Raw genomic sequence first — 27,757 nt, 5'->3', positions numbered from 1 at the left:
ACCAGTTTATTTCCTTGTAAATATAAAAACGGAAAACGGGGAAGAAAATACACTGATGGTGTTCAGCGTGCTGTCATCGAGTGATTTATTTACTTTTCACGTGGTAATGAATAGGCTTTATTAATATTACAATCTGGCTGCATAATTATGCAAATAGGGCTGCAGGTTAAGAAACATTACATTAGGGAATGGGAGGGGGCACGTTTTCCTGAATGGATACAGATTGGTAGATATATTTGTCTGTCGGGTAGCTGAGCGGTAGGGCGACGCCCCCATGCTGAGTTTCTCTGTCAGGTTAGTCAATGAGCACAGGCGGCTGTCTTAACAAGGGAACTGACAGTGGGGAATTAATCTTGACACTTGGCTTGCACATATTAATTTCATTACCTTGTGTGCGCGCGCCTGTGTGCGTGCCTGCGCCTTGTCGTGCTGCATTTCGGCAGCACGCCAGTTTGCATAGGGATTAAACGCTGGACTAATGCTGAAAACAGTGGGAAGAGGAGATATGTCTTTCCCACTGAAATGAGCAGGAGAAAAATAAAAACAGAGAGACCCCCCCATAATTACTCAAATTAATGGACCTTAAAACCTTGAAAGGAGAACATTTCACTTGGACTGTGAGAGTCCAGCATTGCGGGAGAGGGCTTAATGCAGTTAAGGGGTGGCATGTGCAGGCTTAGTGATTTTAAACACATGCCTTGCGATAAACACATCTAAAATCTTTTTTTTTTGGATGCCGGAGGTCAGGGGAAGGGGGGCTTGGGGGAATCAGGGATAATAATCAGCATTCTTTTCCAGACCCCCTCAGCCAATCTGACGCAATCAGGACTCAATCAATCAAGTCCTAATCACGGAACAGGACTGAAAGCAAATGACGTGGCATGTGGTGCTCAACCCCAGCCCTCACCCCCAAACATTAATCTTCACATTTATGAAGCATTTCGCATTTCTGCTGTGGGTGCCGGCCTGGATTTTGCAGACTTTTTAGTTATTATTTTAAAATAAATATCCAGAGGGGAAGGAGGTTGCGGATGAAATTACTCAACATTCCTGGACGACCAAGAAAAAACCCCCAAACTTTTAATTATCAATTAGGTCCCATTTACACCAGTGGGGCTAGGCGGTGGGGGTAGGGGGGTTGTGGCACGCCGAAAATGAAAGACATGAAGCCGTAATTTGTCTTCTCTCGTCTCCCCTTTCCTCTCCTGACTACTTCTTCCCTTACACATCATTAGTTTCACTTTTCATTAGAGCAGATCAATAAGGCTGTCCAGCAGCCCCTGCCAACGAAACTGTGCTCCTGAGCTCCGTCTTTCTATTTCGCCTCTCTCTCTCGCTCCCCCCCTCGCTCCCGCGCGCCCCGGCACCCCCCCCCCCCCCCCCAAACCCCAGACCCGTGCTACCCAGGGGACAGGCAGAGAGGGAGGGAAAAGAAAAGTGTAAAATAATAAAGAAACAGGCCGTATGAATGCCCAGAGAACAGTGCGCTCTGTTAGCGCAGTCCACTTAAACAAGAATGGTACTGTAGAATAATAACCTATTAAAGTTTAATAACCATCAAATGGGCTCTCTGGTTTAATAATGGAAATTGTCGAATTTCGCAGGAAATTAACGCTGAAAGCGAGCGGGGCTTGGCTCCGGTAGGCTATGTGGTACGACATCCAGCACCACAGGCTTCCTCGATCAGTGTCATTAAACACAGACCAAAGCCTGCAGCCCTCTGCTCCTATAAGGCCCCTGTTGACTCCTTTTTTGAATTGCTATTGCACACCTTCACCTCGGCTAAATTGTGACTGCATTCATTTTGGGAAAGCACGTCGGCTAGGACTTTAGGGTGGTTAGAAAGGGAATAGTACTGCTTTACCCACTGTAGATTTACATTTACACTCAATCCAGAATGACTGAATCAAGCACATGCAAAGGGCAGATACCGTGCCTAATTGTTATTCTCGTTGCCGATAGCAGTAGCGCATAAACCTGCCGCATTACCTGCAGCACCATGGCAGGTGTGGGAAAGGAGATTGAGTATCTGGCGCTCTAAGCGGCTGATGGGTTAAGTAATGGCGGTTTGGCGGTACGGCGGCGGCGGCTCTTGTGAATGTCCGTGCTCGTCTCTGACGGCGCACTGCAGACTCACCCAGCACGGTCAGGCGGGCGGTGCGGGACCTCATGGCCGCCTGGATGGCCTGGCACTCGAAGACGGCGTCGTCCGTCAGCTCCACGCGCTGGATCCGCAGGTGGTGCTCCCCCGAGCCGTGGTCCCCCACCACCGAGTACCGCGGGTAGCCTGGAACACGCAGGGCGCATGATGTCACTTCCTGCCTGTGTGCCTCACTGCGCGCCGGATTTTAACATATAACAGTATTTCAGTTTTATCGTATGTTTTTGATTGGCCCAATTGAAAACTTTTGTGTGCGATGAACAATATCTGAGATATTTACAGAAGTTTCTGACCACCTGCTGCCTGTAGAGTGTCCATAGAGGCTTGTGGTCCAAAGCACAAAATGCATTTCAGTAACTCCAAAGCAGCTCACATTGCTGCTTACAATCACGAAACGCACAGAAACTGAACTAATATTCAAAAAACCAGCAAGTGAACTAAGCCTTTAACCAACAGAATCCTGTTGAGATGCATTTCTGCCGGTTCTTCAGTGTGTTTCAGCTCGTATGCCCTTAACTGATAACTCTGATTAGTTAAAGCATGGACGCTCCAATCCGGGCTGTAAATCCAAATCCGGTCCTGGATTTCTTTTCCCCCAGGTAATTAACTGAGCAATTAGTGCTACTGATTGTCCGGACTGTATTCACACCTGACTCCTGACTCCAAAAACCAGCAGTTCATGGACACGGAGAGCCGTGGCTTGAGTAACAGGTAGCTAACGACACGACGCGCCTTGTTTCCAGAGCATAGGCTGGCCCCTGATTGAAAGGAAACCCCGAAAGCCTGCAGAGATTGCAGCACTCCGGGGCGGGATTTTTACATCCCTGTGCGCTGCGCCGTTTGCAGAGTACATGCCGTTACGTTACAGGACGCCTGCTCCGCTCCACACAGGTGAAACATCGCACGCCACTGTCGGGCGGCCATACATTCCACAGCCATAAACCGACAGCGCGGCAGCGCACATGACTCTAAGTCACTCTGCCAGGTGATTCCTTTCTTTATAATTCATGTTGTTTTGCTCGTCTGATGAAAGACTGCGCTGCGTGCGCTTCTCATTCATTACTACGCAACCGTTGAGACGGGTTATTTCAATATGTCCCCATCTGGACAGACAGACAGTATTGATGTTGAATAAAAAAACTGCGTCATTTCCCCCTGAACGCGAGGAGCGGCACAAACCACTCGCTTTCCCACATCATTTTTTTTTTATAAGTGAAGTGAATGATGACTCCGCAGAATCTTCTGTCCTGAGAAAGCAAAAAGTAAAAAAAAAAAAAATCAAATAATGATCTGGGTTTGTGAGTGGCTATATGTTTGGTGCGAACAAGCGGCTTTTATTGCCACTGTGTATACGAACAAGAATGATTGAAATGTGCTGGGGCAGCACAATACTGGGGGATTTATAGTTTAATAGACTAGAGAGAGGACTGTTTTCAGAAGCCCTGTGTTTTTACCGCAAAAGAAACATCCGCTGCCTCTATAACACTTCACATAACCGGCAGCGGAAATTTGCATGGCGAGCATGCTGCGTTCGCTATCGAAGAACCCAAAAGCACTACTTCTAATCACGGGGTTTTCATGCAACATTTTGCAAACCTCTCGAATAACAGCCCCGAATCAACAGCACTTATGCGGGTAAGTGCTTACCGCTGCTCTGCGATGTTTACGTGCAGAGGCGTGTGGACTCTGTGCGCGCGCCTCTGAGGCTCTGTCACAGGTGCGGCTTTTTCTGCTGAGGGACGGGGAGAAAAAAAAGATCCGCTGATTGAAAAAAGTTTGACTTCTCCTCCTCTTCGGAGAGCGGATTAAACCGGCTTTTGTTTTTAAACAACACTGTGATTTGTGAAGCCGCGCGTAATCCGCCGGCCCGGCTCCGAGTTTTACTGTCTGCCGCGCGCCTCCGCGCTCACGTGGGATTATTGCCAGTAAACATCCCGGCGCGATATCGATTCCCCGCGTGCATCAGTGTGACTCATGCCTGCTCCCGAGATTCCCATGGCTTCATTTTTTAAGTGGCTGAAGATCACGGGTGTGTGTCTAGCGAGCGGCGCTGTGATAGGCTGGCCTGACGCTCGCCGGCTCCGAGGCCCTCGAGTCAGATTACGGAGGCCGGAGCATTAAAAAAAAAACAAATTAGCAGTCAATGACAGCGAAGCCCATTCAGTTTTAACAGACCGTGAAGTGGCCCCTTAGCTTTCCAGCGAGGGGAGCGGCAGAGCCTGCAACAGCGCTCAAAATTTCATCTTGCCACATGCTGCTTTTAATCTGTTTGGTTGAAAGCGGAGGGTGGGGGGCGGGGGGGGTGCGGGGCCAACAGGAACAGGTTGGGAGGTGCTGGATGAGCAGCGCGGGTTTTGTGCGGCAGATCCGTCGACGTCGAGACCCCGTTCCCCCGTGTCCCTGAGGTCCGGGGATAACAGGATGTGGAGAAATCTATGATGACCCGAGAATATTGCAAACGTGTCGTCAAAAGGTCAGCTGTAGGGGGGGTTTAACAGTGGGACAATCATACATAACAGCAAGTGGTAAATAACATTAATGACCATTGATTTCCTGTTAAAGCCCCATGGTTTATTTTGCCACCAAGGAATCGATGGCTTCGCTGAATCATCTATTAGTGTTTAATAGCCAGCTGAAGGAGGCTGTTTTTATTTTTTTTTTGTCGAGGGACGAGGATTTACGGTTTGACCGCGGGGGTCTGAGCGCGTCGTATTGAACTTGGCGCTGCGTACGGTCCTTCTTCTGAAGGAAGAGCGGTGGGCGCCACACGCCTTGCAGAGATGCTGATAGGATGCGGTGTATGACCGCGTACGGATGCATTATTCTTAACCACCTGTGAATCCTGCTTATTCTCAACACTGTCAAGCAGCAGTGCTTCAGATGACTGTACGATGTTTATATGAGAAAACCGGGAACCGGGATTGTTGGCATTTAGAGTAGGTGATTGTCCCGAAGACCTATTGTCCTTAATATTTACATTTTGGCATTCAGCAGACACATCCATAGCCTTGTACATAGCTTGTGCTTCATTTCTTATATATCTTTTTTTTTTTTTTTTACAATCCAGGTATACACCTGGATATTTACTGCAGCAATTCAGGTTTAGTGCTTTCCTCCCAGGTACTGCGGCAGTGCCCAGGCTGGCCCCTAAAGCCTCTGTGTTTTTAGTCCGCTTCTCTAGCTGTGACACTGCACTTCGCTCAAGGAAGCCTTTGCAGGGATTAATCCATCAAAAAATATGTAACCTACAAAATTAATTTACTATTGGTTATTTAAAAAATTAATTGTCGTAAAGCAGTGAACAATTTAATTAAAAACTCTGATCCATCTGAATTTGCCTAAAAAAATGCAGTTTTTTTATGTTGAGAACAACAGAGGCCCCAGACTGAATTAAGGAGTCCCAGAGCAGCAGTGGGTTTAGCTTATCGCTTGGCTGTGGTTATGGACGTGGCTCCTGCGCCAGCACTAATGCCTTAATGTGGTGGATTTGGGTTCAGATCCGAACGGGCGGCGCGTCGGCGGGCGGGACGCCAGCGCCGGCGGGGTTTTGTGCCGCGGAGTCTCGCGCCCCGGTTTGAGCGGTGAGCCCTTCGCTCCCCGACGTCGGTCGGTCGGTTGGTCGGGCGGTGCGGCACGTACGTCGAAGCGAGAGCCTCTGGTCGCCCGACAGGACGAGGATCTATGTGCTCCCTCAGAGAGCCCAGGGACGGGGAGCCTCACTCACTCCCCTGACAGCGTAATGAACATCTTCACAAGAGGGGGGGGACTCGGGGGGGCACTGCAAGGCATTAAATAATTTCCCCATGGATCTTAATGAATTCCTAAAGACAACGTGTGTCACCGATGGCAAACGATGTAAAATAGCTCCATTAAAGGTAATGAATCCATCAGCGCTGGAACGGGCCCGTCTTTATGGTAGATCAATAGTGGGAAATGGCTGTGAACGGGCGCGGGGGGGGCAGGGGGTGAAGTGATTTATGCCAGCGAGGTGGGGGGGGGAGCGGTGCAGCCGTCGCTCTTGCGCGCCGATGGAGGGAAATGACCAGGAACATCATTCTGAGAGGCAGTTAATATCTGGGTCTGGAGCGGAGAGAGACAGAGATCATGTGACTGCGAGATCCCCATAGCTTGCAGTGATTGGTCAGGGTGTCTTGTCGGGGTGTGAATATGTCGTTGCGTGTGTGGGTGTGGGGCGGTGGGGGGGGGCACATTACTATGCTGTGGTCTGCTGCCTGCTGGTCATGTGACCCTGACAACCTCCCCAGACACACAGACAGATCCCTACTTACTCTACGGCCATTTGACGGACGCTGTTACGCAGAGCGGCTTGTGATTCGCACACGCGTGGACAGACTCATCTCTGTGCCTTTAAACCAGACAAAAAGACTTTGGACAGGAAGCGGTTAACCACGGGCACAGCGGTGATGCGTATCCAATAGGCTCATTAGCTTAACGTCGCAGCGTCAAGGTTCTGTCTCTCTCTTTAATTAAAATAATGCGAGCGAAACAAAAAGAACCTTCCAGAGTGTGTGCGTGTGTGTGTGTGTGTGTGTGTGGTGGTGGGTGGGGGGGGGGCGGTGGGAAGGTGGGGTTAGGGAACCGAGCGGAGTCGTGTGCCTTTTGTCTCCTGATTTATTAGGCTGCACAGTGATAGATTTCTCTCATTTTAATCATTCTTCTCCTTGAGCGAGTAGGCCTGGCTGGCTGGAATGAGCTTTCCGAGAGCGCTCGTCAGCCCCAGCCGTGCAGAGACGCGTGGTCACTCCGCAGAACGTCGGAGGGCAAACCTCTTTACACTTTAATGCACACATCTGCTTTCCTCCCACGCGCTTCTGTAGCGCTGACGCTGCGGTTTGCCCACTCGTGCGGAAGGGAGCGGGGAGCGGCGCCGGGGGCGGGGTGCGGGGGGGCGGGGGGGTGCGGCAGCGTTCTAATCTATTACGCATGGCGCGCTGGCCCTGAACCCCCGTGGCGGGCTAGCGGCCTCCTCTCAGGGAGCTAACGCGGCTGCGTCGCGTAGCGTAGCGCCGCCGAGCGCCTCTCGTTCCCACCACGCCTCTCTCCCCCCGCCCCCGCGCTGCACCGCTCTCCCCCCGCCCCCGCGCCGCGCCCGTCCGCCTTCTCTCCTTGTTTACCGCCGTCCCTCGCTCCCGGGAGGGCGATGAGGACCCGGCGGGGGGACGGGACGGGTTTAATGGGACAAGGTCGTCTGCGCAGGTTTAATTAAGCAGCGCTGTCGGTGACGAGGAGCCGCGAGGGAGAGGGCACGGCACGGCAGGGCAGGGGGCGCAGGGCGCGGGATCTCTCCCAGAATTCATACAGTCACAGCCCATAAACGGGCGTTTAGGGCCCCCCCGGGCTTCATGTCATAATTCAAATCCTCTTTGGTACGAGGGCTGCGTTCGGGCCGTTAAAATGGGGGGGGGTTTATCCGATTCCTCTCGTGGCCGCCACAGACGTGATTTTCCTCATATCACACCCTGGACGCTACCCACGCCCCAACTCTTTCGCTCAGAAATAATTTGTATGAAAAAAGACAAACACAAACCCATCTTCGTATTTTTTTTCTCCCAGCTGTCAAAGGCAACAGATGTTTCAGTGCATAAATCGGGCATTCAGATACGCGTGGATTTTCTTCTCCTCGCTGTATGGCTTCCGGTTTAAAAGGCAGTAAATGTTTATGGGGACGGATGATTAAAAAAAAAAAAAAAAAACCTCCCCAGAAATGGCTTCTGCTGATTTTCATGGCGCACTATGAATATGGATTAGACACCATCGGGTGGGATCTGTAGACTACTAAGATGACAGCTCAGCAGTGAGTGTTTCTCCAAATTAAACAATTAAGGTAATTACACAAGCGGCACATTATAATTAGGACAGTGAGCTACTCTTCAGATCCTATTTACCCATTAAAAGTACTCAAAACAGGGCCGGCGGCTGCGTGATTCCGCGGCGTGTCTGGAGCTGCGAGCCCGGGCACCGTGGCGACGGCGCCTTGCAGATGGGCCGTTCTGCTGGAGGAGGCCGTTTGACGTCGGCTGATCTTTTGTGCCGGCACCTGGCCACTCCTCGCTTCCTCCTCCGCGTCTTTGAGTCCTGCGCCAGCGCTTGAGAAGCAGCTGTCTGCAGCTACCACCCCCCCCTCCCCTCCCCGAGACGTGTGGAGAGTCTTCAGATTGTGATGAAATTTTAAAGGAAGGCGCTCGCTGTTCGCCCGCTTACAGGCTGACTCATTTCGGGAAAGGCGCATGACTCCGTTGTTCGATAGAGAAAAAGCAATAAAGGGGAAAATAATAGGTGCGATAAACAATGAAAAATATGCAGGGGAAGTAATTTGATGATTTGAATTATTTATAATTATAAGAAATGGAGATGGGGATGTATTGGCCAGTCAGCATGTGAGGCAGGAGTTGGTGCAGGGGGGTAGAGTGAGGCAGGAGTGGGGTGCTGGGGTGCTTGAGTGGGGGTAGAGAGGAGCAGGAGTGGGGTGCTGGGGTGGTTGAGTGGGGCAGGAGTGCGGTGGAGGGGGGTAGAGTAGGGCAGGAGTGGGGTGCTGGAGGGTAGATTGGGGCAGGAGTGGGGTGCAGGGCCTACCTGAAAGGTCTCGGCCGACGCCCAGGGCCAGCCCGTCCTTGATCCAGAGCACGACGCCGTGGTAACCGGGGATGGAGCAGGGCAGGGTGACCGGCTGGCCCGCCACCACCACCAGGTCCTGGGGCTGCTGGGAAAACATGGCGTTCACCCCTGGAAGAGCCGAGCGAAGGAGAGAGAAAGAGAGGGAAAGAGAAAAAAGATGTCAGTGACGTGGGCCCGTGTGCCTCAGCACCCGCGAGTATTCTGCTCCATTTCAGAATCCTGCCCGGTCACCTGTGTTTACTCACACCTCGCTACATTAAGACAAATAAAGAGCCTCAGCGCCCTGAAACACGGCGAGGGACAGAGAGAGAGAGAGAGAGAGAGAGGCTGCACATTCTGCTCTTTTGGAGGTGAAAGGGTCCCACAAGACCCCCGGCTGGCTGGTCTTCCCGCCTTTCTCTATTCGGACTGTCAACACCTCGTCAGCCGCCCGCGGGCCGAGCGTGTGTGCGGGCGTGTAGCGGAGCCGGCGGCGCAGAGTCCGGGGCCGGCGAGGCGGCGGTGGGCACGACCCCGAGCGGGCGGGGGAACTCGAGGTGCCACAGGAGGTGTCGCCGACACCAGGAGCGCTGGCGGTGAAACCTGTTGGAACATTCTGGCGCTGCGGAGCGTTAACAGCAGCATGCCCCCCGCCTGCGGGGAAATGCCCCGCCCGGGCAGTCAGCAGGCGTCTGAGAGGACCCAGGCCGAAACGCGAGCGAAACGCCGGCCTTCCCGCCTTACAGCCGGTCGCTCCGCTCGCAGCGACCGTGCGCCACAGCGAGTCTTCGCCTCAAAATGGCGAACGTGTCCACAGGTGAAGGGGAGCGGGACGTTCTACAGTCCAGAAGCATGCCTGTGTTTTTATTTCTCTCAGACACCCGCTCTCAGAAGGTTCTAGAAGTTTCAGTCAAAGTGCAGGGCGTTTTGGTAAATGGTAAATGGACTTCATTTATATAGCGCTTTTATCCAAAGCGCTTTACAATTGATGCTTCGATTTCACCAGAGCAGTTAGGGGTTAGGGGTTAGGGGTTAGGTGTCTTGCTCAGGGACACTTCGACATGCCCCGGGTGGGGGATCGAACCGGCAACCCTCCGACTGCCAGACAAGCGCTCTTACCTCCTGAGCTATGTCGCCCCTATATTTTGGGCTGTAATGCTCAGTAGCAAGGTCAAAGGTCGCGCTGCGCCGCTTTGTCACGCTCTGGACCGTAAGGAAGTGCTTCGGTGTTGCGAGCTGGAGCTGCTCTGCTGCAGAAGCTGCGTGTGCGCGTTCAGCAGAAGCTGCGTGTGCGCGTTCAGCAGAAGCTGCGTGCGCGCGTTCAGCAGAAGCTGCGTGCGCGCGTTCAGCAGAGCCGCGCTCAGCTGGAGGAGCCCAAGCCCGAGACGGGAGAGGAAGTCCGACGGTGCGCAATAATGGCCCCGCCAGGAAATTACATCGCCGTCCGCAATGGCTGCCGCCTTTCAAACTGCCTGGGATTGCTCACTTTATTACACTTCTTTATGCGCCGTGTTTTGTTTGCTTTTATTCATATTTTTGTAAAGGTAATTATGCTTTAATTACCTGGGAGAGGGAAGAGAAATATCGGTGTCAGGGCTGTTTTACTGTCCTTGCGAAAGCGCGGAGGGAGGGAGGGAGGGAGGGAGCGGAGGAGAAAGTATAACAGCATTATAGCCTGCCGTGTTTTCCCCTCCAATGAAGTATTACATTAGTAAACACATCAGTCACCCGTCTGTCCCGAATGTGGGCAGAATTGAGGGATGGCTTGTTAAAAGGTGAACACTGAGTCTGCCGATTGATTTATATGGATTTCCGTAACAGAACTGGCGTCGCCCCTTGTGGACCTGTTATTAAATCAACGGTCTGAAATATGGACTCGGAATCCTTAAACTCATATTGGGCTATTCATCTTTGGCGTCTCGGTCAGGTTCTCTCCCCCTCACCCCCCCCCCCCCCCCTTCCTCTAATCCCTCCCCCAGGCAAGTTTCGCTGATTTTGTGTGGCGGGCCCTGCGCCAGCCCGTACTACTTGGACAGTCTGGTAGAAATTTCCCCGGCTGCAGAGTTTTGTTTTATCTGCGCGCTCGCGGTCAGCTCAGACGTGCTCTCCCTTTGGAAACGGGCGAAGGCCGCCGGCGGGCGCCTCTCTCGGAACGTTCCGAACAGCACGTCTCTAACGCAGACGTGACGCCCCCCCCCAGGCCCCCAGACACATTTTGGCGCTATCAGCCGTTTCAACCTGCTGCATGACTGATGTGATCTCTGAGCCATCTCTGCAGACAGTGCTAATCACCCCCCCCACCTTCAATCACCCTCGCTGCAAATCCCTTTTCTCCTGTCCTGTCAGAGCCCCTCCCGCTGCCACGGTAACAAATTAGACAGATTACCATCATTTTCTCGAAGGTTGCCACTGTCTGCGCTCCCCTGGCGTCAGGTCTCCTGTTCTCCTGTAATTAAAACTATGCAGCCTCGGATAATTATTTTGATCATCGCTAACGGCTAATTAGAATAACAAAAAAAAAAAAAGGGTAGGGAGGACGTTTGTGAATATCAATGTGGGTGCCCTCGCCCTGCACCCACTCCCCCGCTGGCGGTACAGAGCTTGGGCTCACCTAAAATGCTCCCGCGTGATTTTTTCAGGTCTCCCTCTGTTGTTTTATTCAGTCCGAGTTCCTGGTGGGCATGAGGAGTCACACTAAAGAGCGTCTGTGGTGGGGAAGACAGGCTCTGTCTTTCTGTGGGCCCCTCTGGAAGATGGTGCATGAACGGGCTATCGGCTAATAGGAGAGCAGGATCTCACAGGTCCATGGGAATCACAGGTACATGCTGGTCAATCTCCTGTGTCAGAGACCAAATAGGAACTCATTTTTCGTATGCAGTAGCCTTCCGAACTCCTGTTCTGATTTATGTTAATATCTTGTTTATCTATTTTTAGCCCTCTTCTCCCCTTTATGAGATGAGTTTTCTGTGGTCATTAGTTGTTTTGTGGTTCTTCGTGTCAGTTTTATTGTGTATCGTCTGAATTAGGCTCAGTTATTTGCGGAAAAGGGGATTTGCCGGGGAAAGGTCAGTGGGGATTTTGTCCCTCGCTCCCTATTACTCAGTGCTGCGCTGCCGCTTTCGCCGTTGTCTTGGTCAGAATTTGGCCGTACGAGCCGGAGGCGAAGTGTAGCGAGCGGCTGCTGCCAGGGCAACTTGGGGTAGCCGTTCGACCAGAGAACAGGCGCCGGTTGATCTCCTCTGTAGAGGAGATGGTACGAGGCCTGGTATGTAGGTCTCTCAGAGTAGGGCCCGGCGCTGGGGTGGGCCGGGACTGGGTTGGGTGGGGAGGGGGAGGGGGAGGGGGAGGGTGACGGGGGGGTCATGTCTTTAGCAGCCAGGAGAAAAACGCCTACGCTAGCAGAGCTCGGCGCACTCGCACCTGGCCCTCAGTCACATCTGCCTCTCTTCCACTCGGGTGGACCTGGCTGGCGTCAGAGAGCCCCCCTCCACCGCCCCCCCTTCACAGGCTGTACAGTCAGCCGAGCGTAAACCCCAGATTTCTGCTCTTATTCCTGCAGAAGGGAGCCTGGGTTTGGTGGGGTGGGGGGGTGTGTGTGGGGGGGGGGCTCTCTGACGCCAGCCAGGTCCATCTCAAACAAACACACACACACACACACGCACACACACGTGCACCAGGCCGAGTGGACAGGCTTTCTGAGCAGTCTGACTGCGTTTACTCTGCGGATCTGCTGCACTCTCCACACCCTCATTACAGTGCGGCTGCGTGTGGGCTGCGGTGTTTGGCTTGGGGACGCCGCAGACCCACTGTTGACTGTTGGAAGTAAAGGAGGTGGTCCCAGTGCAGGTGGAACACAATCACAATCTTAATATCCTGTAATGGACTCCTGCGAGCCGGCCGCAGCCTGGCTCGATGCCCCCGATAACCGCAGGAGCCCCTGTAAGCGAGCCGAGAAGCACACTTCACTAGCGAGCGCTACCGTAGCGTTAGCTGCCGCCGCAGTGGAGACGGTTACAATGATCTAAACAATTGTGCGACCGCGTTCTGAAAGCAGTACTGGTGATGGGGGACAATGGGTGAAGCTATTGCATACTGTCACTCACCAAATCATCTCGACCAATCAAAGCGTTGTGCACCGAATGGAAATGCGCCATCGCTGGCTGATCGTCAACAGCGACGGGCTGCGTAGAGGTGAGCTTTAGACACGTTTGATTGGCACGTCTATCTCAGGTGCGAGTCACTGGCTGTGTGGTCAGATCGGGGCCTTCTCTGACATTAGGATCTGAAGGAAATGTGCTGTACAGGGCAATCGCTCTGGAAGTGGCGCTCGTTCTGCTCGGTCTCCACGCCAACGCTCCGTGCTCTTCCCTAATGGGGATGTGAATGAGGCATTTACCGCTCACCTGAGTTCAGCTGTACCACGCCTCGAATCCGCCCCCCCCCCCCCGTCATATGCTGCTGACATCTGAATGGTGAATGTCCTCGGACACGCACCAGCTGCTTCTCTAGTCACCACGGATGGGGGTGGGGAGCTGCCTTTACTGATGGACCCCACACGCCCTCACCCAACACCCACCAACAGAAGAAAAACTACGCGTGCACACAACATCCCCCCCCGTTCACAGTACATCTCTGCTGGATCCACACCCTAATTAGTCTACCCCAGATCATTTAAAAAAGGCCAAAGACAGATCTGAGTGTTGGGTGGGGAGTGGGAGGAGTCGGCAGTCTCTCTGTCTGGAACTGAGATTTCAGTAGCCTGGAGAATATGGCGGTGGGCATGCCGCCATTTTCTTAACTCTTCTCTTTTGCCTCACATAATTCATTTACTCTATGAGGGCATGCGCATGCGGCGCGTTTGCTGCAGTTGCGTAATAGAGACCGCTGCCCCGCGGACCTGGAGCTTCATGGGTAAAAGTGGCGTGACATCAGCTCACGTGGAGAGAGAGAACGCCTGAACTGCGCATTGGCTCCGGTCTGCTAATCAAACCGCAGGCTGACTGCAGGGCGGCGGCCCAATGAGAATTACAGCCGAGCGTCGGCAGCGGGAGGACGGCGGCCCGGCGTAGGGGATTCCGGCCCGGTCCGCTGCGGCAAAGCTGCGGGCCCTGACCCTGTTACCAAGGGCGATGGAGAGGTGCGCTGCCCTGATTGGGCAGGGTGGATAAGAAGCGCCATCCCCCGCCCCTTCCCGCGTACCCTTGCTAGCTGTGTACATTCAGAATGGCGGGAGTGGAGGCTGTTTCTCCGTCAGCACACAGACACAGCCCATACAGAGCGTTCAGCTGAGTGTGTGTGCCGGAACAGTCTGAGTGTGGTGGAGCAGTTGTTATTGTTACATTAGGCTAGGCACAGCATAGAGCGTGTGGGTAATGCTTCATGGACCGCAAACAAATAATGAATTGGTATAAATCAGTGGATACATCTGTGAACAATCGGTGGTGGTGGCTACAGATACTTTGCTCAGACCAAGGACAACCCCAAATGAAAATACAAAATGAATAGCATTCTCACTGAGTCCAATGCTTTTAGCAGGCCACCTTTAACTGGCCTTTTCCTTCTGTCTGGCACACACACACAAGCACGCGTAGGCGGCCCTGCCAGCACACCTCTCAGTCTTCCCTGCACAGGAACAGTGTGAGGTCTTTCGCATTTAAAGACGCGTACAGAGCTGCGGCAATTCAGATAATCCACGGCAAAGTAAGCGAGGAGCGGAGAAAGGAGAATTACTCTTTCCCTTCCGCTGAAAACCCGCCCGGTCGCTGGATCGATCGGTGCCGTCCGTCTCTCTGGCTACACGTCCAAACCCTAATGTTTATCTCCAGCTCGTCCCGCAGGCGCGTCTCCCTCTCTGTCCGTTTAGCGTGCTAATTCGTACAGCGTGAGCTCAGGGCCCCGTCGCCGTGCGCAACAGCTCTGTGTCCACACGGTCAACACAGAGAGAACCATCTGGTACATCTCGCCCCTTCTTTTTCTATCTTTTAAACTTTTTTTCCCATTTTTTTTTTGTCTCAGGCAATTTTCCAGATCAATCATTCTACAAATTTCTAGATCAGCCCTTTTCTTCTATTCTAAAAATATCAAATGACAAAACTAAAGGAATTCATTTCATAGAAGAGAAATGAAATAAATAAATTGCAAATTCACTGACGTCTTGCACTTGAAAGGAAGAAAATCCTTTTGAGATCCGAGTGGAATTGAAATGCCCTCCTAAAAGGCTGTTGGCAGATCCCTTTCTGGGGCATCCGGCTTAAAAGCCGAAAGGAACTCGGGACTTTAAGGACCATAAAGGAGCTACTCTGCAAACAAATAAATGCTTATAGACAGGAGCTGTGATGTGCCAGCGCATTCATTCAGATGCGCGTGGGCGGTGGGATTGTTTGAAGGATCTGCCTTGAAGAAGTCGTTGGAAAGAAGATGAGTGGGCACTGCTTCTTCAGTCTGAATATTGCCATTCTCTAATGTGGTGGACAGACCACATCAGTTTAAATAGAACAGCTTTCCCATTTGTTAGTTTGGCTTTAAAATGTGAAAGCAGAACTCAGATGAACCGGGTGTTTTCATTGATGTTGACGAGCGCGCCGCGCAGAAGCGCGTTGTCACGGCAGAAACGTGGCGTTCTCTCAAATGGACTTCCTCAACACGTGACGGCGAAGCGTGTCCTCGGAGAACGGCCTGCTTCCTGTCCCTGTTCCGCGCCCTCGACTCGGAAACCCGTCGCGCTGAGCGTTTGCCGTCGCGCTCTTTAAACCCTTAGCCCACGCCCTATCGAACACGGTTCCGCCGAGGAGATTTATTTGCTTTGATGGCCTTGGCGACAGGGAAGACGGACGCGCGGTCCTGCTCCTCCCCGGCACTCGTCAATCACTCGCGCGCTAACCGCTCGGCGGAGGGCGGCCGTGGAGGTGCAGCGCTTGATTGACACGCTTAATTATCTGCAGCGCAATCACTAATTCAGCGTCCCACTGAAGCCTGCTGAGAAGTACATCAATTAATTAAGAGGGCCTTAAATCGGAGAGGTGGCGTGTGCATCACTTTGAGGAGGGGTTTCAGGTTTGCTTTGTTTTGTGTCTAGAGGCTTGAATAATGTTCCGTTGCTGTGGATGTAAGGTAATCACTTACTGTACTTTCCCCTTTTCCCTCCCACACACAATTAAGCACCATGTAAACATGTATTGCATGGTTGTTTTGCTTTCCTGAATGGGTGAAGGACATTGCAAACAGAAAGTCCCTAGTCTTGGCACAGGAAGAGAATATAGGGGGAGGGGGGGCGGGGGATTGGGGTTTAGGAAACATGACATTAAAAATGTGTATTGTCCTTAAAAAATGTCAATTTAGAATTAGTGATGATAATCCTCTGTTTCTTGCGCTGTTTTGTTCAGTGTTAAGTGATTTATAAGGTGTGCTTTTGCTGCTATCTGAAACATCAAACCAAGCCGAGAGAAACTTAGAACAGGCCTAATGCATTTCCTCAGTCCTTCAAAGGTTGGTGAAACCAGCTATGCAAAGCTGTTAATAGGCATTGTCCATGGTGTTCAAGTTAGGTGCAAAGCCTAATTGATGCTTGCATCCTCCGCCAAATTCCATGGCCAGTACACATGGCAGGTGTGTGGAAAATGCTTGGTCTGTGGGACGGGCGTTGGAAATAAGCTTCTCTTGACATGTCGGAGTAATCAAGCTGTTTTTCCTCCCCAGCCCAGATTCAAAGGCAGGGAGCTTGTGTCCTCTCCGCTCATGAAAAAGAGCATCTCTGAAGTCGAATGATGAGTATGCCAGTGTTGGGGGCAGAACAGCCTGACACTGCAAATGAAAACGCTCGCGAAAGAAATGAACTGGTACTTTGCCAGCCAAGAATGAGACGTCTTTGATATGCTGCTCTGTGTGAATGAGCCAAAAGGTATTACACCTGAGCATTTAAGTGAGATGTTCAGAAATCCCAACTGTGCTGACAGTGAGAACAAGGTCTTGCAGTAATTGCTTTCATCTTGATTTGGCCACTGAAGATTCCGGAAAGTGTAAATTACATTTGATGGCACGCAAGCAGTTTGAAAGGAGTACATTAGAGACATTTGCTACGGTAAAAAAGAAAGGCGTAAAATGACTAAGATTTGTTAAAAGACCTGTCACAAAAGAAGAGAAAATCTCTGAAGTACCACGTGTTTAAGACCTGCTTTAAATCTGTGTTACGAAAAAGATTGATTTTCAAAGATAGCTCAAAAAAAGAAAATTGTTGGATAAATGCTCATTTAAATAAAAAAATTGCATGCCTGTTATCCATCCCCAAGTCAAAACATGTTTGAATAAATTTGATGTAATACTCCAGTAATTTTGATGGTTGTAATATAGAAGCTTTATTATATAAATTCATAACTAGTCACAACTTCGCCGAGAACAGTAAAGCCCTGAGCGCAGCCCAGTAAAATTGAATATAATAACAACATACACACTGAAATATGGATACGGTTACACCCGCCTTGGGACAATAGCATTCTTTATCGGTCCTATCAGCATGTAGAAACTAATTTTCTCTGCATGTCCACTGGTAAGGCAAACACAGCGAGCACACAGTCTGCCAGGATTTATGCCACACGATGTCTGCTATTCTAATAAAGATTTGTCTCTGAGACTGTAACTACAGGGACGCAGAGATGATACGCATCGGAGCTGTGTGCTTACTCCCTTGTTCATATTGTGTTCTAGGGAACAAGACAGACGCTGCGGCACAATCAAGACAAATTGCTCGCAATGATGAGTTTTAAGAATTACAAATGGCAAAAGGGGAAGCCCCGAGGACAAGATTCACCCCAAAAAAAAAGCTATGGGAGGGGGGCAGAATTTGACAGCTTCCACGGACAGCTTTTCAAGTATGGAGAATTATAGATCTTTATGAGAACTGCAGAAAACGATGTGGTCTCAAAGATTTAATAAAAACGAAGGCAAAAAAAGCGCTGTAAGGCTTCATAACATGGGGAATGGATTTTAAAGTCGTGCTCTTCCCTTTCCTAATTTTGTTACTGCCACTTCATGATGGAAGGTAGGATTTAATAGACTTTGCCAGGCATCCAGACAGTTTAGATTTAAGGTCCAATACGATTAAAAAAGAAACAAAATATAATTTGGTGCCACAATTTTTTTTTTGGTACGCAATGAAACGTATCTGGATGGCAATTATTATTTCCCCCGCAAAATATGAGAACATACTGTGGGTTGGTTTCCAAGGTAACTTGTTCATAGCTGTTCAAAGTGAAAAGCATATAATTTCAGGCTTGCCATATTGCAATGTAACACAACTTAACCTTTCACATATCAATGGAGTTAAAGTAATGTACCAAGTATAATGGTCTCCTGAAAAAAACATTCTAGTGCTTTCAAGTCATATATTTTGACAAGTACTAACATAAAAGACATGCAAATGTGCAAGGTGAGGATGCGTTTTAGTTTGGCTACATTTGATTGAGTTAGAAGGACCCTCTGCTGCTATTGCAATCTCCACTACATCTGTCACGTGCTAAACTGCCAGCTCTTCTGCATGTTCCACCAAACGCGGCACAATCACTTCAACCCCTCTGAATGCCTTTTTCCTGATAGCCTGCTATCCATTCTGTGGCTTACAGACTGAATCATTCGGTAGGTGCGGAGGAGGGAGAGCAGAACCATTTCCCCCGAACACACAGTCCTTGGTTAAAGTTGAGCAGAAGGGAGCCCTGGGTAGCTCTATATTAACCTCCTCTCGGATAAATAAATAAGATCGATTATCTGGCCAGGTAATCAGTCATTAAAGAAGCAGATCCAGTACTTTCGATGGATTGTTAAAGTGTTACAGCCTCATGTAAATATCAGGCAGCTGCTTTTATTCTATTTATTTTGTAATGATATAAAGGCTTAACGGAATATGTGTCACTATGGGCCTCGCACAGACATGGCACAAACTCAGCGGCCACTAAAATGAAATGCTAGTTTTTCTCCATGTCGAGCTCTAACGCGGACCAAAGCCAAGAAGTCCGCACGTGTGGAAATGGGGCTTCAAGTGTAAACGGAGGGGGTGTGAAAAGGCTACACATGAAAGTCAATGCCCCACTGTCTCTGTCTGTAAAAGCCCTCCAGGCTAAACGTGCGGCTGCATGTTGCTGCAGGAGCTTTTACAGTATGTTGGTCTGTTCGGTGTTAACTTAACAGCAGTCGGACCTGTTGTATGATGGCAGAGCACTGAAAATACAGACCAGCAAAAATATCCCACTGCCTCCATATTCAGCTGTTCAAAAGCAGTATGTTTGTATTCATGTGTACTGAAGCTATCCATAGTGGTTATGCTGTCATTGTGCCTGGCTTAGATGTGGAACCGACAACCTAGTTATAGGTCTAGTTCCTTCTAGTGCCTCACACTCTCAGTGATGCACTGTCCTCCTGTGCTCGTGGTGGTCCTGTGCATAGGCAGGCAGTCCCCGGACCTGTCCATTGAGAAAATACTAATGATGACAAATGTATTACTACGATAATTTAGTATAATGATACGATGTACCTGTAGACCTGTCATACAAGGAACTAGCAGCCCAACATTGTGCACAGTAAATTAAAGGATGTCCTACAGGTTCGTTCTCATTGCAGAAGACTTCATTGAGTTTATTAAAGCAATGCCATGAATTAAATGTGATGGTGGAGCGGGGTTGTACACTCCAGCATATCCTTCACTGAAAGAGCAGAACGAGGAGCCTGGCGGAGGGTGTTTTTAATCCCTTACGACTTAAAGCGACAAAGAGCAATAATTTGTCAGCTCCGTTTAATTGTTGCGGCAGACAGGAGAAGGTGTATTGGGACAAAAGTGAAAACGTGCGCAATAAATACTGTCAGCAATTAAACTTAAGTGCTGCAGATGACTCCTTGGTTCCACTTTAATAAAAATAGCTTTCAATTCTCTTTCTAGTGTTATTTGGCTTCTCCCCAAGTGCGGCTTTTGTCCCTAAAATAAATAAGCCTTTGAAGAAAAAAAAACACTGAATGAAAGGCCACTGCAATATGTTCTGAGGTACTTGTCAGAGTGTTGATGGGGTTACAGCTGCTGAATGTTTCTGAAAACATTAAAAATCACATCTCATAAATGTTTTGATTTATTGCCCGCCATGCAGAAGAGAAGCAGGTAGACAGTGTGGCATGATGGATTATATCGCATGTTTCTCCCCCACATGTAGTGCTCTCACTTGCAAGATGAAAAAAAAAACAAATAAAACGTGAAATCCTGACGCCTGACATGCCCAGCGCATGCCTGAAACATTTTCCCAATTTACCATCATGCTGTGGTCATGGGGTTTTGTCAAAGGCTTGTACCAAATCAAAGTTATGATACTGTACTGCAATCACAATTGGCAGAGTATTTCCTACCTTTTACATTATTATGAATTGCACACATTTGAAATTATATATTTAGGTCTAATATTATGTATTTCCTTGTCATTTTGTGTCATAATACCTGATACCAATGCACCCAGTGAAAATAGCTTGGTAATTGAAATAGCATTTCCTTTGCTGTGTAAAATATGGAGTTTTGTTAAGCCCAGTTTTCGCTACACAAATATTTGAAGTTATAATTTGTAATGTAATGTGGAAAATGTTGTTTTTTTCCCCCTCACAGCCAGCATTGGAACACCAGCTGCTTTCAGTTCTTATTGAAAAGTCTGCATGCATCAGAAAATAGATTCTGTCTTCAGGGTTGACTGAGAAAAGGGGGTGTGCGGGAAAGAGAGAAGCAGAAGGGAAAGACAGCGAGAGAGAGAGAGAGAGCACGTATGTATGTGCGAGCAAGAAATGTTGCCTTGGTGACTTTGATTTCTTCGATTGAGTGTTCTGCCCAAATACGAAAGACTGAGAACCTAAGGCTGCCAGGAAGAATAATACAAATAAAAAAGTGATCATAGAGAGACATAAAAAAATCCAAATACATGTTTTTTGGTCTTTTTTTGAACAAAGCCAGATGGAGATGGTGCAAGTTAATGTGTCTCCTGTTCAGTGTGTGGGGGCTGCCTGAGGTTGAAGTCTTTTAGAGCACATCTGAGGAGTTCTAATAAGTTCTTGGGTGCTTCTATAAGGGTCTGTTTCAGTAAGGGCGCTTCTATGGGGGGTCTGTTTTAGTAAGTTCCTGGGTGCTTCTACGGGGTCTGTTTTAGTAAGTTCCTGGGTGCTTCTATGGGGTCTGTTTTAGTAAGTTCCTGGGTGCTTCTATGGGGGGTCTGTTTTAGTAGGTTCCTGGGTGCTTCTACGGGGTCTGTTTTAGTAAGTTCCCGGATGTTTCTGTCGGGTCTGCCCTGGTGATTTATTGTATGAACAGAACTCTGACAGAGCACTGCCAGTGAACAAAGTGCTAATGTTGTGCCGCTCCAGTGGTAATGGGATTTGAATGCCGGGGCTCGGAGTTGAATATAACAACGAGCGGGAATACTGAAAAGCTTGTTAACCCATAAAGGGTATTGGCTGTGCATGTTGGGAAGAGGACACATGACACAATGATACTGGGTGTCATGGGTTTATTTCTGCCGTCGCTGAAATGTGTGTACGACTGCCGACGCTTGACAGATGGTGGCGGGGTAAGGCACGGCGAGGGGGGGAGGTGGGGAGGGGGGGCGGTGGGTCGACGGGGGCGTGTATTTTTACCAATCAGTCGGCATGTCACAATGAAACGCGCGCCCTTTCTCCACGGGATGCTGATGAATCTGCCACTTAGCCTTGATTCAAGAAGCCGCGTGCGGAAGCGGCCTAAATCACAGCGGCTCCGGCGCTTGGCTCGGCACCATGGCGACGCGCGTTTACACCGCTGCTGTAAAAACTCTGATATAATGACCTCCGGCTCGTTTATCACCACGCAGCCTGTAGTTAGGAATTTAACATCCTTTGTGTGATTTTATTATTTTTATTTTTTTTTTGGGGGGGGGGGGTGTATTGGCAGCGCACTTTCCGCCACTGACGCCTTCCCTTCGTACGAGTCGCGAACACTCGCCACGCAGCGTTCAGGTAAGCGGCCTCGTCCCATTAATGGACACTGGGAAGGCCTCCCGGTTTATGGCGCCTTGCGCACTGTCGTCTGTAAAGATGGCGCATTGAGCGCGCGTCCCCTGTCAGCACATGATTGGCGGATCTGATCGCGTCGCCACTCAGACGTAATGCTCGCGTTTCCCTTCTCTGCCTGTCACAAGATACCAGACGCGCTGTTCCTACATGGGGAAATATGGCGCTGGCGGCAGTTTAATAGCCTTTCAGTGATGATGTTTTATGGGTCTATCTGAAAGCACAGGTAGTTTGTGTGTGTGTGTGTGTGTGTGTGTGTGTGTGTGTGTGTGTGTGTCAGTCAGAGTTTGTGTATGTGTGTGTGTGTGTGTACATACTCTGTGTGTGTGTATGTATATATACGTTGGATATATATGTGTGTGTGTGGTACAGACTGATACCATTTGTGACTTATTGTGTCATTGTCCTTGCCTTATGGTCTGTTGTTGTGCACTTGTTGTTTGTATGTCTACCTTGAGCACACATACATTGCCTCTCTGACTCTGCTCTGTAGCAGCGCTGGCGGTGTATTGGTGATGGAGGGTGGGCTAAAATAATGAAAGAGGCAATGATCGAGAGTCATTTGTGGGCAGGGTCAAAAATCCTATTACCAGCACAACCAGATTACGGAACGGTCTGGGCTTTGTGAAGTCGGGCGCGCGAGCAGCGTGGCTGAGGAACGGGCGGGGCAGATTGTTGATGGAAGGTGCGATATCAGTGTTGGGGATCCATTGTTTAAAAAAAAACTAGGCAGCTTTCCAGCGACAGGCAGAGCGTCCCTAACCTGGTCTGATTTCAGAGCCCCCTCAGAGCCTCGTCTGACCCCCCCTCTCCCCAACCGCTCCCCCCTCCCCGGCCATCGTGAAATCCGGCTGAAGTACGCTGTGCCGTTTCATTTTTTTTTAATCAGCACGCTTGCAAAATTCATCCCAATCGCAACCAATTTCCATTTCAAAGTACTAATATGACAAGGATATAAAATCACATCTGTCTTGAAATAAACAAATTAAAATAGTAAAAAAAAAAAAATGTCAGAAAATTTAAAGGGAATGCTGGCAGAGAATTAAGCCATTCATATTTTATATTTTACAGTGCATTACCAAATGCCATAAAATGGTCCAGCTGCACCATTTTTCTTTTGTACGCACGGCATTTTGGAGGCTTAACAGTGATTATAAATGAGCCGGTAATGATATAAAAGCTTCACAATGGCAGGAGTGGTGGTTTAACCGTTGGCAAATGGTGCAAAATATTTCTGGTTTTCTTTGTTCCAAGCACAAACACATAATAAATATGCATTACAGCTCCTTCCTCCTGAGGCTCTTATGTCACAACAGCCACTGGACAGATTTTCAAATGGCTATTTTTCAAAACGCAAGGCTTTTTAAACTGATTAAGCAGCTGAGGCATTTGATGTCAGTTTTTAAAAAACAATGATGGCCTTTACTTTATTTTTTTCATGAAGTAAAAGCCATCATCCGCTTTTTTTTTCCCACAGTCACTTCAAGAAGTTAGTCATTATGTTTAAATGAAAATAAACACGGAGGAGTTACTCCGGTCTGCAGCCTGCTCTTTATGAAAGCACCGCAAGGTTAGCTGTGACTGACAGGTGCGTGAGCCTATGCGTGCTGCTCAATTTTGTATTTAAAAAGCCCACACTTGGAGCTTTCCAACTCTGTGGCTTCTCGGCCGAAACTCAGGAAGCTTCGGTGTAAAAAGACATGTATGGGATTCGATGATGGATATGAGATTTTAGACTTTTAAAGGGGGCGGTGGGTAGGAAGGTTTGAGAAGCAGGGGTCAGATTCGCACTCAGCTGCGTGGTCTCTGTTTCTGAGTGACAGATAAACTCCTCGTAGGCGGAGTCGAAGACGACTTGCGGTATCGGCGCTCCGCCACGTCGCCAACGGAACGTGGTGCGACAATCGCCCGGGAAACGTGCGTCTTCATAGGAGCCCCCCCCCCCACCCCCCAGGTCCTCTCCTGGGACCCCAGTGGCAGGACATCGCAGGAGTGCCGAGCCACAGGAACTCTTTCTGCCCGAGAACACCCCCCCCCCCTCCCCCGACCCACGGTTTCTTGAACTTTCTCTGACTGCAGGCATTGCCTGGGGCAACAGCAGAAGCTCCCAACAGCCAGAGCACTTTGAACAGTCCCTCCTCCACCCCCATCCCCGTCTCTAATTTCATGCCTAGGTTACTGCCGTCAATCAAGAGCGAGCTTCTGTGGCTCCGTCTCCGCGTCTGTCGCTCACGTTCTTGTCCCGTTGAGCCAGACGCACGCAGGCGCACGCAGACGCACGCAGACGCACGCAGACGCACGCAGACGCATGCAGACGCACGTGCATAGGCTCCTCAGAGCAGCCTTACTCTCCTCACATCAGGGGCTTCATACCGCTCCCGCCATCGCCCTCCGGGGGGGTCATCCATGACACGCCAGCGGGCGCGGCGACCGCCAGACGGATGACGTCGGCGTGGCGGCCCTCGCCCGAGAGAGACCCCTCCCCCCCGCCGCGTCTCTGCCGCACTTAACGAGCGATTAATTAAAACCGCAGCGTGCGCGCAAGACGAGGAGCGCAGCGGTCCAATCACATTCGCTCCAGCGAGGACTCCGGCCAACCCCGCCGCAGCGAGCTGATTGGGCACTGGGGCCAAGAGGCGGGCGGCCTCCGTGGAGCGGGCCATCGCTGATAGAGCTGAACCGCTAAACGGCGGGACGCTAGCCGCTAGCCACAGAAGCCTGTCCGTGGCCCTCTTCTTTCACTGGGACGTTTATATACACATGTAACTACCTATTATGAGTTATGCTAATTGACACAATATTCACAAGGGCTTCTGAGTGATCACTGCATGCATGAGTGCGTTCATATTCATTTAGAAATGCTTAGAAATCAAATATGACGCTTCGTGAGTTTGTCATCATGTCTATTGTGGCAGTTGCTAAAGGCTCAGAGGGTTCTGAAAATCGAATAATGAGCAAAATGAAATGGAGTTATTTTGAAAATTGTTGTAATTCAGTAATGAATACCGGTTATTATAAAGAACCACAAAAACCTCCAGGTAGGCTTATGCAGCATCCACAGGGAGGTAGTGAGCACTTTCATAAGCTCTCATTGGCCACTAATTAGCATTCAATCAAGTATTCATTCGCGCCTTTTCATACGTGAAGCTGAAAGTGCCATCCAGCTGTACAATGGAAGGAAACAGTGGTTTGGGTCCCGGGAGAGGAAGTGGTGTACTGTTAAAGCTGCCGGGTGCGGCGTCGACGCTGGGGAAATGACACGTACAGGCTGGGATTGGCTGGGATCCACTCGCCGTGACCCAGCATGTCCTAACACGCCGCCTCTGGCCCCCGCCCTGCCCCCCTCCCCGCCCCGCGCACCCTGGCGGACCGCGCTGCTTCCGGCCGCTGTCGCCCCGGCGTAGGGGAGGGCGAAAACACGGCTTCCCCCGAAGGGCGGGCAGGTTACCATGGCGACTCCTGGGCTAATGGAGCTAATGTGGAGCGGAGAGGCCGGGGTCGGAGAGGATCAGAGCGTGCTCCCGCCGCGGCCGCGCAAGCTTATCGCTGCTGTCGCCCAAACTGAGGAGCGCGTGCGCTGGCCCCTCCACAGGCCAGGGGCCCCTCCCTCTGAAGGGGGCCGCAGGGGGTCTGCATCCTGTCTCACGGTATGAGTGCAGGGGGCCACAAGCAATGAACAGTGAGTGTGCTGGGGAGAGTGGGGTCCTGTGGCTGGTCTACCTCTAATGCATACACACACACACACACACACACACACACACACACACACACTGTTGCACGCGCACACACACACTCGCACACACACACTCACTCGCATGCAAACACTTCAAGACTCTCATGTGCACACACACAAACTCTGTTGAGCACCACACGCACTCGCACACACACACACACACACTCACTCACACGCAAGCAGACAGACTCTCATGCGCGCACACACGTGCACACTCAGACTCTGCGCTTGTGCCCTGGCCCGTGTGGGTGGCGGTGCTGCTCAGTGGCGCTGGAGTTTCACAGGTGCAGCTGGCCCCGCTGGCAGTGTTGACAAGACGCGCGTAATGCGCGCACAGATGAGCCAACTTCAGCGGTACTTCAAGCAGGCCTCGGATGGCTCAGGGCTGTTCTGAGCTGATTTCCCTGCGTGTGTGCGGAGCGCGGCTTAAACAGCCAGCACTTCAGGCTTTATGGCTCCGGTCTTTTGAGAGGCCGTTCTGAAAAGAGTTCAAAAGTGGATATTAAAATATTCTATCAGCAAGATGCCACACTGCGGCAGTGTGTGATTCAGTGTTGTGTTTACAACTCCAGGGCTTGAAAAAGAATCTTTAGGCAACAATTTCACAGTGAGGCAAATGTTAGAAGAATCATTATGTTTCTATGGTGGGGGGGGTGTGAGGCCAATGTTGGAATAATCATTATATTTCTATGGGGGGGGGGGGGGGTGGTAGTGTGCAGCCAATGTTAGAATAATCATTATATTTCTATGGTGGGGGGGTGTGAGGCCAATGTTAGAATAATCATTATATTTCTATGGGGGTGAGAGCCAGCCAGGCTTAACAGAGAAATTTTCGGATACGAGCCCCCCTCAGGCTATTAACAGGGCAGCGCTGGCGGGTCTGCAGCCCTGTCTCCAGCTCCAGAGGTAAATTAACCTCCCAGAATGCTCAGCGGAGCCAGTGAGCGGCTCGGAGGTGAACTGGCGTTGAAGAGAGTAACACCCCCCCTCCCCCCAAGGCCCTTTGCACACCTGGCTTGGTTTGAGCAGGTACCTGTGTAATTAAAATGTCACAACTGCTAAGGCCCCCCAGTCGTCTCTACTGCCCCCCGGGGCTCTGACAACCCCCCCCCCCCCGATTCCCACCGGCCTGTCCAAAGTGACAGGAGGTGTCATAAGTGTGCTCCTCGGTTCCCAATTAGCAGAGCTCGTTAGCGGCCGGGCGGGGCCGCGGCGGTTCTGGGGAGCGCAGGGGCAGCCGGCGAAAGGCAGGAGAGACCCCCCATCCGCTCTCAGCTGCCGGCCCGCGGGCTTGAGCTGCGTTCTTCTGCAGCGATGAGCGGGACTACGGGAAAACCGGACCCCCCCGGGGAGAGCGGAGGGGATTCGCATCGCGCCAGACACCCTGTGAGCTCAGCCTCCCCCCCCACACACACACGCACACACCCCACTCCAGTGAGAATTTACTCAAACAAACACTCCTGTAAATCAGAATAATCGATCAGTCGATCAGCTCTCAGACATAGAGCTCTAAAAAACACCTATTCACTGTCTGCTTTCCTCTTCCCTGTGGAAATAACAGAGGCAAAAAGCAAGAACACCATGACACAGAAACAAGCTGAGAGACGCAGCATGGTGTAAACAGCGATGCAGAAGATGCAAAAGCCTACACATGCCCAGATGCAAAAGCTTTATAGCTTATATTCTTCTGTCACACAGACACGCACGCATGCACTCAGACAGACAATAACCCAAACACACAATCGCACAGAATCCTGAGGATTTCACATGGATGGGGCTGCAGTGCTGTGCAAACATAGACCGCTTTCTGGCTAGTGTGTCTTCATTATCAGACTGGTATCTTTTTAATTTTGCTTTTATTGCTAAACTGCCCCTTTAACACATCAGTCAGAATACTCATGCTTAATATGTGGCTGATTATTACAGTATGTGTGGTACTGCATCAGGTGAAAATACCCTTTTGTTGAAGAACTGACACTGTGGGCTATTTTGAGCCTATTTATCCATTCTGTACAGTTCAGTGCATGCAGTAATGATTATGAGAGGCATTTTATCAGTTCTCCTCATTAATGTACACTTAAGTGCTCAAGTGGGATGAACAAACAACAGTAAGTGTGTTTACACTGTAATTGTTGACAAATATTCCATTTTTAGATTTGACGGCAGGCTTATGCTAGAAGGGCAGAACGTCGAAT

General features: G+C 50.4%; 1 protein-coding gene and 1 long non-coding RNA gene across 5 annotated transcripts in view; one reads left to right on the top strand and one right to left on the bottom strand.

The window, feature by feature from the left end:
- Window positions 1-27,757, bottom strand: part of kirrel3b (kirre like nephrin family adhesion molecule 3b) — a 186,231-nt gene that overhangs the window by 57,503 nt on the left and 100,971 nt on the right. For both annotated transcript variants that reach the window (XM_064302101.1, XM_064302102.1), the window contains exons 2-3: window positions 8,756-8,905; window positions 2,138-2,287 (exon numbers count right to left, since the gene is read on the bottom strand). In XM_064302101.1, the coding sequence (XP_064158171.1) occupies window positions 2,138-2,287; window positions 8,756-8,905 (300 nt within the window). The remainder of the gene's footprint in view (window positions 1-2,137; window positions 2,288-8,755; window positions 8,906-27,757) is intronic.
- LOC135235996 (uncharacterized) overlaps window positions 1-27,757 on the top strand; it is a 145,688-nt gene that overhangs the window by 39,937 nt on the left and 77,994 nt on the right. The gene's annotated exons all lie outside the window — the stretch shown is intronic.

The sequence above is a fragment of the Anguilla rostrata genome, chromosome 12 (genome assembly GCF_018555375.3).
Source record: "Anguilla rostrata isolate EN2019 chromosome 12, ASM1855537v3, whole genome shotgun sequence".
In the NCBI taxonomy this organism is placed as follows: domain Eukaryota; kingdom Metazoa; phylum Chordata; class Actinopteri; order Anguilliformes; family Anguillidae; genus Anguilla; species Anguilla rostrata.
The sequence above is the reverse complement of the archived record's forward strand: the minus strand, read 5'-3'. Positions and strand labels throughout refer to the sequence as shown.